General features: G+C 40.6%; 1 protein-coding gene across 1 annotated transcript in view; it reads right to left on the bottom strand.

Moving 5' to 3' along the window:
• Window positions 1-638: 638 nt before the first annotated feature.
• Window positions 639-15,579, bottom strand: part of TMPRSS9 (transmembrane serine protease 9) — a 528,210-nt gene continuing 513,269 nt past the window's right edge. Inside the window, exon 16 of the mRNA XM_044090621.1 lies at window positions 639-2,507. Coding sequence (XP_043946556.1) covers window positions 2,346-2,507 — 162 coding nt within the window. The 3' untranslated portion in view covers window positions 639-2,345. The remainder of the gene's footprint in view (window positions 2,508-15,579) is intronic.

The raw sequence follows: 15,579 nt of genomic DNA, 5'->3' as shown, positions 1-15,579 counted from the left end.
TCTTATGTATACTTTACTAGCAATTTGAATTGCCTACCTACTTGGGGGCACCTGACATCTGGGGCAAGAAAAACTGAAGAAAATGGCGTCGGCTGCATCTTATATACCCCTGTCGCACTGACGTCAGGGAGGAGGCGACAGCAACTGACACCGGACCAAGACTTTGGAACTCAGGCCGACTGGGGAACCGCCTGACGGCAGGATAACCCAAGTGTAATGACTGCAGCAGTGGTTACACTCGAACATCTACATTTATGGTAGGTACAAAACTATACTTTTTACTACTTCTCTAGTTTTATTGTTTGGGATATGGCGAACTCAACGAGGGACTCATGATTCTTTTCCTGAGCAAAATTGACTTTAAAAAGTGACATGTTTCATTGTTTCTTCACATAAACTGTATTAATAAAGATGTTTTTTAGGAGCATTCACACAATGAAGAACATTCACAGACAGCTGTAAAACAGTAAATATGATTTATTTCAAGTTTACAGTTCTGTTTTTAAAAACATATCTGTCAGAAAAAAGTACATTACAGTTTCTTACTTCCAATACACAGCTTTGTGTTTGGTAATTCATTTTGCAAACCCAAGCATGGTAAGATGATATTTTACAGCACCATCAAAACTGATGCTTTTTCTTCCCCCAAAAGTCACGTTTAAACTTGTAATATCTTCTTTCCACAGGAGGTAGAACATGTATAGCTTGGTTAGTAAATAGAGTCCTGAAGCCATAAAGCCCCCGGTCAGAAAGAGTATGTAACCTTTTACTAAATCACCATTCCGTATACTTTTCCCCACTGCAGTTGCTGTTTTCATGGTGACAGAATGCCATGTAACTAACTTATTTTATTGTAGTTTTTGTAGTTATTAAGAGTGTGCCAGAAAACAAATATTGCATGCCAGGTGCATTTACCTGGTAAGTACAATATATGAATGGATTGTTTACCACAGGGCTGAAGTATGGTTACATTTTGTTGTTTTGAAATGCTAAGCAAATGCTTCAATAAGGAATTGTCTGCACGTGATATTGTATTCCCAGGTAAGGGACTGGCAAACTATTGACCTTCTACCATGACGACAGTATTCCGAACTTTTCCCTTTAACACACAGACAGCACGTCATTAAGTAGCCCTGCTTCAGGGTGTACAAGGATGGAAGTCCTGCCACCCAGATGACCCAAGACCGATTAGAGGCTGGAGGGGGCAAGGGTGGGAAGGAGTGGCATTCTGTCAGCTCAAACAGTCTGGGCGAGACACAAGCAATTTCTGCCTGTGTTTTGGCACGCTTCCAATAATGGGGATTTGGTAACCAACCATAAGGAAATAAAGGCTATTAAAATTCAACAAAAGATTATAGGGCTGGAGTTAATGGGTATTATGTATGGTAATTTGAATGACATCAACAGATCCGCCCAGTTAAGGTGTTACAAAATATTCCCCACATACACAACAACATAAGGGACAGGGCGGGAAGCTCTGCTGTGGATTTCCATGGTCCCTTCCCAACCTGCCTACAGCTGATGTGGTTCCCATCTCCATACGGTTAATATCAGGGACTAGTAAATTAGGGATGATCAGAGTAAAACAACAGATGGTCTGATGGAAGGTATGCAGTGGGGCCAAAACATATATATATATATATATACTTTGCATAATTTGAATTTTCTGAACATTTTATAATGACTTATTGATATGACATTGAAAAGTGATCACTTTTATATTCCTTTGGCATTTGCACTGGAAAGGTGACTGTCAAACATTCTGGTGGGCTAAAAACAGTTTGGTCCATATGGTTGAACTTTGCTTCATTTGATCCCCTGTGAATATCATTACCCCATGATCACAATGTATATTCCAGTATACATACATAAATATACCCACAGATCTTTTACTTTTTCACATCACACTGCTAAATTACAATGAAATAATCAAATTATTTGAATATTTGTATGGTTTGTTATTTACAATCACATTTGTTCTGTAAATCTTGACTTTCCATGTGTCTTAAAAACAAGAAAAACAAATCACTTGAGTTCTGTATTTGGCTTTAAAAATAAAACTGGTGACTTTGCAGTAGCATCAAGGTCCTTAGAAGCATCAGCTGTTGCATAACATTTTTGCCTTTATAGGTATGAAACATGAATACTGCTGCTGGATTCACTTTCTTCATTCACTCCAGCAGTCATAGTGAGAATGCTCTGTCAAATCAGATTCAATGGATTAATCATGTATGATTGTTGATGTGCAGCATTTTCAGCAACGGATAATTTTATTGAGTCATCCATTTTGAAACCCTGCAGCCATTCACAGCACCCCCATATTTCCCTGAGTTGAATCGATATGTTCAGAAGGAGATGTACTGCTTTATCCAGTCTCTGACCTCTGTGATTTTGGTGTAGACTCCTGGGTAGTTGGGTCTTCCACAGCCATAGCCCCAGCTTGTCAGCCCAGCTAAAAACCATTTCCCTGAGGATTCTCTGCAGGCCAGAGGACCACCTGCATCACCCTAATTGAGAAGCATAAACAGAGAAAGTTAATTGTTAGTATCATATCCTAACGTTATAAGATTGTACGTAAATAAGGATGGCTAATTTAAGCCTGAGCATCACTCTTATATACCAGTTTATAGTGTTAAGTACAGTAGAGCATATACTTTTCTAGAAGAAACCAAATTTTACAATATTTTATAATTATGCTTTTAAGTTGACAAGGCTCATTATGGAAAAAAAAACATTCTGTTTGTATGCCTCTAAGAGATTACTTGCACTGTAAATGAACTACACTTAAATCCTAAAAAAGTCTCCAGTTTGTTAAACATACTTCACTAATGACTATGGCAGGCATCATTTAGTCAAAGTACAGCAATTTAAACTGCTTTTGTTTTCTGCATTGCTGTCTGCAAGAGCAAACACATTGAAGGAGGGGAAATTAACTTGCAGAGAGAGAGAGAAAACTTATGTTCCTTTTTATTATTGCACACTCAAAAGAGAGAGAGAGTGAGAGAGAACTGAAAGACACATTATTTTTGTGAAGATTGGGCTGGGCCTAATGTGGTTTAACTCTCATCCTAGCCAAACAATATGTGATTAATGGGCCACTGCGACCAATATGGAACAGCCTATCTGGCACTTATGGGGGTTAGAAGTCCACCACTGCCAACCAGTACACCTCGCAGTTATGTGAGCAACATGGGTTAATATCCTTGGATCCACTCCACTGCCTCAAATAGGTCTGCTGGCCATTAGGGGGATGATCTCTTTAATCACACCACTGATACCAAACAGTAATAAAAAGTGCACCAAATCTGATTCAATAACCAGTTCACCAAATAATATGCACTGATGCCCTGGGTATGGGCTTCTAACATTCACACCCAGACTAGGACTAAATGCTGACCACTTACAAAGCTGAGATTTTGGCTGTGCACTATACTTCCTTTCCTCACCACTCTCCTTGTTAAGTACAGTGTTTTTAGTACCCCTTACCCACAGTAACTGCTTTTCAAATTACATTTAAACTTTACAAACAAACACAAACGTACATATGGACACACACACACACACACACACACACACACACACACACACACACACACACACACACAATTCCCCAAAGCTTTCATCCTAGTAGTAATTCCATCACCCTAGATATATTTACGGATCTAGACACAAAATTTACTGTACCACTCTTAATTTAGCCAAATATGAATTAGAAAAATAATAGAAAACAGTGATATGCAGCACAATTTGGCCATGGAGGAGGATAACACAGCTTGACAAGCTACAGTGCTAAATAATACCCTCTCCATATTTAATTAATTATACAAACCCTTTCATGACTTAATTACATAGAAGGAATTAAGTCCTTTCTGTAGCTGCAGGAAGTTGCATTTTACATTTCAGCTGCAAGTTTCATATATTTCTTTAACTTTAATCTTCTTTCTTACATTCACAGAGAAAAGTCATAAGGCTACATACATTTCTCTGCCACTGGAAACACATGTATCACAGATAACACAGAGCTTAAAGATAACTTTATCTGTGTGTTTACAGTCTGAAAAAATGCATCACATTTTAAATATATTTCTCTACCTTAACACCACAACTTCATTTTTATTTTATTATTTTATTTTATTTTTTTTTATCTTAATTGGTTTACTGGAATAGAGCACTGATCTTAATGGACCATTTTCACACTCAGCTTTGGGGGAAAACAAAAATGTAGAGATCATGAGAGCAATCAGTTGCATACTTAAACAGTAACAATAACTGAAGAGTCATGTAATACTGTTAAAATGACACACATTGTATTATCCTTATTAAAACTCTTGAAGACAGCATGTTGTATAACAAGTGTTTAGATCTTACATTATGTACAACATGCAAAGTTAATTATGGTACAGTTTGGAGAGTAAAATAGAGAGAGAGAGAGAGAGAAAGCAAATTAGTGTATAAATTAGGGTAATAGGCAGGAGAGGTAGGGACGAAGAGAAGGTTGAGCATACAGGATGTAGTGAGAAGGACTGAGGAGAGGACAGAGGTATATAAAGAAAGATGGTGGTTAAATGAGAAGGGGATGGTAAGAGGAACTCAAGGACTGGGGGAGTGAATTAGGAGACATGGACTGAGACTGTTCTGTATTGCATATTGTTATATGAAAAGATGTAGGAGGCTACATTATATTGAGATTGTAGAGGCAAATGATTTACGATATTCTGTTATACTCAAAATAGGCACAGGAGTACTGTTTGAGTAGGATTTTTTTATTTTTGGGATTTGAACTTAGTAAATGTTTAGGTTTCTTTTAGTTGTATAGGGAGGGATTATCATATCTGGGGACAAGCATAGAGAAACTGTGAATAGTGCAAAGAAATTTAGTTATGGGCATTTGCAGTGAAGGAATTATGGGTTAAGAGATCTTAGATTGTAGTTAGAGTATATTGGGTTAGTCAGCTAACCAAGGGTTGGAATGAGTTTGAGTGGAGCAAAATTAGTAGATGAGAGATGCCAGCATTGAGTTGGAAGCCATCTGTCTCTCTCGTGAACTGGATAGTAGTATTATCCACATGTCTCAACCTGCGGACACTGTAAATAGGCAGAAAGGCACATAAAAAGTAAGTACGTCCAGCCAAAAACCTGGCACCTAATTAGCATAAGGTTTGAATACCAAATAACGCAACTCTTACCACTTCTATAACAAACGTAGGATCCTATTTTCAGTCCATCCGATCCAACAGCTGGGTACCAAGCTATTCCTTGGATATGATCCAGCCATTAGCTAGTGCTTTTGTACCTTGAGCTCCTGCAGACTTTCCCACGATCTCCTGTGCTCTTTCCCTTCAGATGTAGTTTGCCATCACCATAATTGCCTCTTTCTGTTTAACCCACAGCTAACTGCTCTTAAATTTTCTGTTTTTGTTAGTCATACTCTTTCCAATTCTAAATATTTTTTATATCTAAGTTTAGATTTTTCTATTGTAGCAAAGATAGTTCCAACTTTTCAAATTATATTTTTACAGCTTGAGCTTCCTTGACATTTAGTCAGATACCTAACATTTCTCTCTATTTCTCTGTTTTCTAAAAAAAAAATATTATATATATATATATATATATATTTTTTTTTTTAGATAACTTTTAGTTATCAGTGAAGTTATTATAGTAATAGTTTAGGTAATTGGTATTGCTGTTATTGTTTTGTTACTGTCATGCTGAAGTGTACCAGCTATGGGCATAAGCTCCCACTGTCAAGCAGAAGTGTACCAGCTATGGGCATAAGCTCCCACTGTCATGCAGACATGTACCAGCTGTGGGCATAAGCTCCCACTGTCATGCAGATGTGTACCAGTTGTGGGCATAAGCTCCCACTGTCATGCAGAAGTGTACCAGCTGTGGGCATAAGCTCCCACTGTCATGCAGAAGTGTACCAGCTATGGGCATAAGCTCCCACTCCAAGTTGAACATGATCTTTGTATGGTTGACTGCTCCATATGTAAGGGTTTTCATCCAAAGTTCCTAGTGGACAGAAAGAATAAATTAATAATTAAAGGACTTCTTCCCTCTGATTCAGCAGACTAGCCAGAAAAAAAAGAAAGAAAGAAAGAAAGAAAGAAAGAAAGAAAGAAAAGGATACAGAGTCCAAAAACAGTAGCGCTGATGAGCAGGGAACCTCCTCTTCTCCCACTGTGGCCAAGATATAATCAGCTCCCTCCAGCACAGATACAGAAATCTCCTGTAATTGAGATTATAGCTGTTAGGGACAAATCTTCCAGCAAGTCAAGCTGTAGGCACTATTCAGCTGGAATTGTCTCACTTCATGGTTTCCAGACATCTGTAAACTTCATTCTTGAAGTAGAAACACTCCTTCAGTTGCATGTCAGAAGCAGAATGGGAGCCTATGATGAGGGTCTTTTTGAAGATACAGACAGAACAGGCCATTATCTGTTATCAGGGTGGATTGGGTTGGCCTACACTCACCATTTTTAGCTTCTTCCCTGGGACCAGTTTCTGCACTGCTGCTGTTGGAGCTGGCTATTCACCCAAATCCTGTCACATTGTCACTGACAGCCTTACCTATCTCATTGCTGACATTAAGACATCCAACACATTCCACTCTGGCCCCTTTGGCATTGATTGGGTCTTGGAGTTGTATCTGGGAACAACATGCTTGGAAACTTTCTCGGTACTGAGGCCTTCAGCAGTACCGATCTCTGTCTCAGGGCTGTCCGAATCCTTGGTGTCCAGGTTTCCCTCCATGGTGATGCCCGTTTCTACTTTGGCAGAGCAAAAGGAGCCAATTTTGAGAAGTGGTTTCTTGATGTAGACAGACCCTGGATCAGGATTTGACATTATGGAGAGGATGAACACCTCCTGTTCTTCTGAGGCTGTCAACAGGACTTCCTACAGTATCAACTCCAGTATGAGATGTCCATTCATCAGCTCTTCAGCCTATTCATCAAGGCTGCCATGGACAGAGCTGAGATGTATCCTTTGGGGATTCACAGCACATGTGATATCAGAATATCTCATACTACAACTGATGAATTGCAATATTCTAAGCAATCACAATGTGAAGTCATAGTCTTGCAATACCTACTAGTATAACATTGTTTAATGTCTTCCTGTCCAATTGTGATAATTTATTGTGTTGTTAATATTTTAATTATTACTGTATGTGCATTAGTCTTACTGTCATTCAAACTATGTGTTCGTTATGTCTTGCATGGGGACCAAAGCAATGTAATTTTATTCAGCTTGTACTGCTGTGTATAGCTGATCGACAATAAAGTTTACTTTGACTTTGACTACCTAACTCTTCTGTGGACTCCAACTGGTCACAGATGGAGGTTCCTAAGAAGAGAATGTGTAAAAGGAAACATGTAGACTCTCCTTTGGAATTCATTGCCTTCAACACAGACTTAAATGAAAGAGAAGGTTCCTTTGATCCTCTCCTACAGATGTTACCTTCTGTGAAGTCCTAGAATTAAGGAAGGAGAAGGGATCTTGGCCATGTGACCCACCCTCTCAGGGTGAGGAGGAGCACTGTGAAGCACATGGCTGTACCAATTCTACCTCTTGTGTGGTCACTTCTGCGAATGGTCTCCTATAGTTTTGTTGCCAGGAGAGCATGTCTGTTGCCCAAGACTGTTGAAGCCATCCCACTTCTATCCTCCTTATCCCCACCTAAGGACAGCCAGTTTTGATCTAGGAGTCCTTTGGTGGATTCAATAATTGTTGCAGCAACCACTGAGAAGGAAATCATGCATGAGTTATCTGCATCCATTCCTCATACAAAGAGTCCAGAATGATCCACAGAATGAGAAAGCACATTTACACCTCAGGCACTTTTGCACTAAAAGACTTAACTTATTTGACACACATGAACAGACTCCAAAGGGACCAAGCAAAACAAGTTATGGATACTTTGGGCCAGCCCATTACTCAAGAGTCTTCTTAAGAGCTGCAGCCTACTCAGAATACCATGCTGAACATCACAATTATCTGCATGTATCTGTTTTACAACATAGCAGGCATTGGCATAACACTCTGACTCCATGGCTCCCTACAACATAGCACCAGGCATTGGCGTAACACTCTGACTCCATGGCTCCCTACAACATAGCAGCAGGCATTAGTGTAACACTCTGACTCCATGGCTCCCTACAACATAGTACCAGGCATTGGTGTAACACTCTGACTCCATGGCTCCCTACAACATAGCAGAAAGCATTGGCGTAACACTCTGACTTCATGGCTCCCTACAACATAGCAGCAGGCATTGGTGTAACACTCTGACTCCATGGCTCACTACAACATAGCAGCAAGCATTGACGTAACACTCTGACTCCATGGCTCCCTACAGCATAGCAGCAGGCACTGATGTAACACTTTGACTCCATGGCTCCCTTCAACATAGCAGCCAGCATTAGCATAAGACTCTGACTCCATGGCTCCCTACAACATAGCAGCAGGCATTGGCATAACACTCTGACTCCATGGCTCCCTACAACATAGCACCAGGCATTGGCGTAACACTCTGACTCCATGGCTCACTACAACATAGCAGCAGGCATTAGTGTAACACTCTGACTCCATGGCTCCCTACAACATAGTACCAGGCATTGGTGTAACACTCTGACTCCATGGCTCCCTACAACATAGTACCAGGCATTGGTGTAACACTCTGACTCCATGGCTCCCTACAACATAGCAGAAAGCATTGGCGTAACACTCTGACTTCATGGCTCCCTACAACATAGCAGCAGGCATTGGTGTAACACTCTGACTCCATGGCTCACTACAACATAGCAGCAGGCATTGACGTAACACTCTGACTCCATGGCTCCCTACAACATAGTACCAGGCATTGGCGTAACACTCTGACTTCATGGCTCCCTACAACATAGCAGCAGGCATTAGTGTAACACTCTGACTCCATGGCTCCCTACAACATAGTACCAGGCATTGGTGTAACACTCTGACTCCATGGCTCCCTACAACATAGCAGAAAGCATTGGCGTAACACACTGACTTCATGGCTCCCTACAACATAGCAGCAGGCATTGGTGTAACACTCTGACTCCATGGCTCACTACAACATAGCAGCAGGCATTGACGTAACACTCTGACTCCATGGCTCCCTACAACATAGTACCAGGCATTGGTGTAACACTCTGACTCCATGGCTCACTACAACATAGCAGCAGGCACTGATGTAACACTCTGACTCCATGGCTCCCTTCAACATAGCAGCAAGCATTAGCATAAGACTCTGACTCCATGGCTCCCTACAACATAGTACCAGGCACTGATGTAACACTCTGACTTCATGGCTCCCTACAACATAGCAGAAAGCATTGGCGTAACACTCTGACTTCATGGCTCCCTACAACATAGCAGCAGGCATTGGTGTAACACTCTGACTCCATGGCTCACTACAACATAGCAGCAGGCATTGACGTAACACTCTGACTCCATGGCTCCCTACAACATAGCAGAAAGCATTGGCGTAACACTCTGACTTCATGGCTCCCTACAACATAGCAGCAGGCATTGGTGTAACACTCTGACTCCATGGCTCACTACAACATAGCAGCAGGCATTGACGTAACACTCTGACTCCATGGCTCCCTTCAACATAGCAGCAAGCATTAGCATAAGACTCTGACTCCATGGCTCCCTACAACATAGCAGCAGGCATTGGCATAACACTCTGACTCCATGGCTCCCTACAACATAGCACCAGGCATTGGCGTAACACTCTGACTCCATGGCTCCCTACAACATAGCAGCAGGCATTAGTGTAACACTCTGACTCCATGGCTCCCTACAACATAGTACCAGGCATTGGTGTAACACTCTGACTCCATGGCTCCCTACAACATAGCAGAAAGCATTGGCGTAACACTCTGACTTCATGGCTCCCTACAACATAGCAGCAGGCATTGGTGTAACACTCTGACTCCATGGCTCACTACAACATAGCAGCAGGCATTAGTGTAACACTCTGACTCCATGGCTCCCTACAACATAGTACCAGGCATTGGTGTAACACTCTGACTCCATGGCTCCCTACAACATAGTACCAGGCATTGACGTAACACTCTGACTCCATGGCTCCCTACAGCATAGCAGCAGGCACTGATGTAACACTTTGACTCCATGGCTCCCTACAACATAGCAGCAGGCATTGGCATAACACTCTGACTCCATGGCTCCCTACAACATAGCACCAGGCATTGGCGTAACACTCTGACTCCATGGCTCCCTACAACATAGCAGCAGGCATTAGTGTAACACTCTGACTCCATGGCTCCCTACAACATAGTACCAGGCATTGGTGTAACACTCTGACTCCATGGCTCCCTACAACATAGCAGAAAGCATTGGCGTAACACTCTGACTTCATGGCTCCCTACAACATAGCAGCAGGCATTGGTGTAACACTCTGACTCCATGGCTCACTACAACATAGCAGCAAGCATTGACGTAACACTCTGACTCCATGGCTCCCTACAGCATAGCAGCAGGCACTGATGTAACACTTTGACTCCATGGCTCCCTTCAACATAGCAGCAAGCATTAGCATAAGACTCTGACTCCATGGCTCCCTACAACATAGTACCAGGCATTGGTGTAACACTCTGACTCCATGGCTCACTACAACATAGCAGCAGGCATTGGTGTAACACTCTGACTCCATGGCTCACTACAACATAGCAGCAGGCATTGACGTAACACTCTGACTCCATGGCTCCCTACAACATAGTACCAGGCATTGGTGTAACACTCTGACTCCATGGCTCACTACAACATAGCAGCAGGCACTGATGTAACACTCTGACTCCATGGCTCCCTTCAACATAGCAGCAAGCATTAGCATAAGACTCTGACTCCATGGCTCCCTACAACATAGTACCAGGCACTGATGTAACACTCTGACTTCATGGCTCCCTACAACATAGCAGCAGGCATTGGTGTAACACTCTGACTCCATGGCTCACTACAACATAGCAGCAGGCATTGACGTAACACTCTGACTCCATGGCTCCCTACAACATAGCAGCAAGCATTGGCGTAACACTCTGACTCCATGGCTGGCTCCACCTGTATAAGTTTGAAGACATTTTTTTAAGCTGTTCTTTACCAGTACCTCCTTTGATAGATCCTAACACTTTCGACCAACTTAAAGAGAAATGGCACAGCAATTTTGCATGATTTATCTGATCTGTTGGCAGGTGAAGAAATGACTATCACGAAAGTGAATGAATCCTGACACAAATGATACAACACTATAGGTATGTTGTCAAAGACAGAGTGCAAAATCAGTAGACTTTAATGAAATGTTTGCAGAAATCAACCTCACAAAGTTATCTGTTTTCATTTATGAAAAAAGAGATGTAACATGTGGGTTCTCTCTGTAAATTATTAGTAGTACCACCAGCATGTTGGTCATGTAGGTCGGCTTCCTGTTTACTAAACAGCTTGAAAATCATGTGTGAGACAGAGTGAGGAGATTCAGTAAATCAAGTAAAGGGGTAGATCAGTCCCAAGACTTTTTTATTTATCTGCCGAAGATATTTAAATGTGAATGGAGTGTGTTGGTCTGTCCAGTGATGTAAGGTTTTAATTGTTATTCAATTAGTAACGGCATTACAGGCCTTTAGTATCAGCAGTGCAGAGCCTTTTATTGCAATGCTGTTACTGTGTAAATGGTAATATGCTGTCTATGTTTACTATATATATCATTAGGGTAGAAGTGTTATGTTGTGGGGACGTGGTGTGCTTTGCTGGGTATATGTGTGACAATGTGTGTATTATGTCCAATATTGGATTTGTGTGGGATCAAGGTGCTATGGAAACTGGGAATATGCCATTTCCCACTATTATGTGATCCCAGAGTTGGCATATACAGATAGGAGGGTGTGTTGAGCCTGCAGGGAGCTTGGAAAAACAACACTTGTGGTGAGGCTGAGGTTGAACTGTTTAAAAGTAAAGGATCATACAGTGCATACCTGATACTGATCACAATGCGGCCTGGTGTGTTATTTGGCCCAACAGAAACATTATCTTTAGACACTGACAGGGATTCTAAGACTTGTTCCAAGGTGATTACAGGTGAAACTACATTTTCAGGGAGAGTGGGTAGGTGAAATAAAGTTAGCTCTAAATGTATTTGCTAATACATTAGCTATATGCTTGGGATTGGAATGTGTGATACTATTATGGTTGATCTCATTGAATTGTTGAACATAATTTCTTAATTTCCTCTGGCATAACCAAAGAAAGATTTGTACTTTCCTTTGGTATCTTTAGTAACCTTAAGTTTGTACTGTGCTTTACATTTTGTAATAGTGTTCTTAAGTTCCTTGCTGACACGTGTCAGTGTGGTACTGAGGTAGGGTAGTTGGGGATTTCTTAAAACTTTTCATTTTCTTTATTTTCTTATACAGTTTATTAACATGGAAGTTCTTGAATTTACCATTATATTTAGTGGTTGGGTACAGAATATTCTAAGCAGCTGTTTATATGTGGGTAAAAACTGGAGGTGAATTTGGCAGTCCTGTCATTTGGGACCTTTTATGGGGGATTGTTGGGTCTTCTACACATAGAAGTAGGTAAGTCCTTAAAGATGGTTTCATTTGGTAGTAGGTTGTTACCATTATTTTATTTATTTATTTATCATTTAGTGACTGGTTTAGTCCCACTAGGCAATAGCCTGTTTTCAGGGAGACTTGAGGTGGTATTTATACTACTAGTGGAAATTTGGCCAGGTCATCAGGAAACTTCCCCTATATTTTGGAGCTGCTGGATGTTGATGGAGGGCTCCTACAGCAGCAAGGAAAAGGCCTAAAGGAAGCACCAGCATGGAGGAGGAGGAGAGAAAATCTATAGAAAGTTTGGAGGTGGAAAATGAGAATTTGGAGAAATATTTGTTCGATATTGCGCTTCAGAAAGCAAACAAAGATCTCTGTGTGGTGGATATTACAAATGAGCACCATTTAGTTGTCTCCATGGAGAAGTAAGCAAAGGAGTCTGATGAAGTGGTGCAGATAACAGAGCTGGTGTCAGGAGGGATTGCAGATGATGATCTGTTATAAACAGTCGAGCAGGATGATCCAGGTGACAATTCTGCTGTTTTATGGAGTAAGATGGTACATAACATTTTTGGAAGTGCTGAGATGGTAATGTGGAAAAGAAACTAATGCAGCAGTGACAAAAAGTAAAAGGCTGGTGTCTGGTTTTGTGGCAGCAGATAATGCAGTAGCTAAAACATATGCAGCAGTGACAGCAGGCTAAAAAGGAGAGCAGCAACAAACATTTTTTTTTAAAAAAAGAAAAGGCCACCTGTGAGAATAAGAACAAAAAATTACCCTGTAATAGACAGATATTATGTATGGGACTATTTTGCAACTGTTCTGGGTTTTAAAGCTCAAGAAATAAGGTATTTTATATATTCTGGGACAGAACGTTTTTGTGACTTAACATTTGAAACTGATGGACTGATGATGAAATTTCTAGAAGTGTAACAAAAGGGCATTTATCTGTGGAACAATTATTTGTTTTCTGGTAGTAACCTAAATGTTAAAAAATTGTTACTTTTCAGGTTAGAATGGATGAACTGAAAGAAGACGATGTTAAATATTGCACACAAGGTCTGAGTGAACCTGTTAATAATACTGTGAAAGTTCGTGATGAGAGAACCTTATGGAATGGAGGGTGGCAGTTGGAAACTGTTTTGAAATGTGAAAACAACATGGTGAAACACTTGCCAAGTGTTACTTTTATGGCTGGGGAACATTCGGATATACTGGCCAGCCCAAATCATGTTTCTTTTGTCGGGACTTTTCTCATTTAATTAATGATTGTGATAAGGTGCAATACAACCAATATGTGGAGAAAGGACATACAGCAAAAAGGTACATGTGCCTGAATGCAAATTCTGTGAAAAAAGGACACTTTGGATGGATTGTCAAGAGCAGAGAGTAAATAATGAAAAAGAAGGGAAAAGGGAAGGAAACATACATGATGAAGGTCAATAAGAGACTGCAGGAGAGGGTGAATTAAGTGAAGATGAAGACGTAACTGTAGAAGAAGAAAAAAACATGGCAGGGAAAATGAGGGGAGAGAGACTGCATGCAGGAAAAGAGGTTAGGAGAAGTTATTGATATTAATCATTTTTTAAAGTTCTAGCAAGTGAAAAATCTGATTATGAGGATCAAGGATTATTTGTACATAAATCCAGGAAAAATATTCAGTTGGGGAAATAGTAAAAATAAGTAAAAGGAAAATGTAAAAATATTTCCCCTAAACTTAAAAAGAAGTAAAGGCAACAATTTTAGAGTACTTTCAGTAAATGTGAACTCATCTCCCTAAGACTAGTTAAACTGCCCTCTGCTTGCTCTCCCACTTGAACTATTATTAGAAGCTGCAGAGCATATTGAAGCCTAACAAAAGTTCGTGCAATACCTTCTGCAGGTGAACTCCTCTCACTGATACTTGTAGGTGTCCTACTTAAGATCGTTACTATTGCCTGTACCATTTCTAATAATGTAAACTCAAAATAACATGCAATGTCCATGAAGTAATTAGAAAATATAGCCATTTTAGCTATGGTTTGGGATGGCATTCGTAATCCATAGATGAGGCTCTCCCCTTCTCTTTTTGGTTAGCCCATTTAACCCCGTGTTTTTTGTTTCTTGTTAAAACTACTGCTGTAACATCTCCCTTCTGACTCATGTATTAGTTTCTTCTTACTCCTTGTCACTGTTCCAGCTGTAATTTTCCTGTTTAGTTCAGATTATGCATGGTAATATCTACTTGCATGCTGTGCTACACTATTGCTATATTTAAGGGCTATTTTGTTCTTGGATCAGTATATCTATAACATTTTAAACTCTTTTTCTCCCTTAACTCTATTGGCAGTATATCACAAATATATAGCCTTTTTTACCACATATGGAGTCTTGAAAACCTACCTGACTGACAGGTTTCCTTCATCACTTGTAGCCCATTCAATCCAGGTGCTACCTGCTCCATTCACACTTGCTACACTTGGGCTCACTCTGTTCCCTACCCTAGCCCCAATTCCTACCCACACCCCACTACTCCTACATTTATACTTCAAGACCACACCCACACCTACCAACACAATTATCATTTCACTCGTACATCATCTCCCCACCCAAACTCTCCTACTCTACTTTTTGCTTCCTAACTCCACTCTGTTTTACACCCTCCACTTCACTACTACAATCTAGATTCTACCCACACCCATCCCTTTTTTCCTTAAAGTCCCCAACACCTATCCTCACATATTACTCTGTAGCAATATCTCAATTATCCTTTATTACACAATTTCCCACTAGTATCACTGTCATCATCTGTATCACAGTGTCCCAGTCAATCACACATGCATTGCTTCATTTTCATATTTTCCGATTTCTCTTTGTACTTGTTCAGCTAGCAACTCTTAACCCTATCTCTGTTCCCCACACCTCACTCCATTTACTCTAATATATCTTCCAACCTTTTTCCTATACACCTTCTGCTCTTCCCCAAACTAAAATTTCTACCTATAAA

Source organism: Protopterus annectens, chromosome 13.part0 (assembly GCF_019279795.1).
Source record: "Protopterus annectens isolate FY-2018-M chromosome 13.part0, PAN1.0, whole genome shotgun sequence".
Lineage (NCBI taxonomy): Eukaryota > Metazoa > Chordata > Ceratodontiformes > Protopteridae > Protopterus > Protopterus annectens.
Note: the sequence above shows the minus strand (reverse complement) of the source record. Positions and strands in the feature narration are given on the sequence as shown.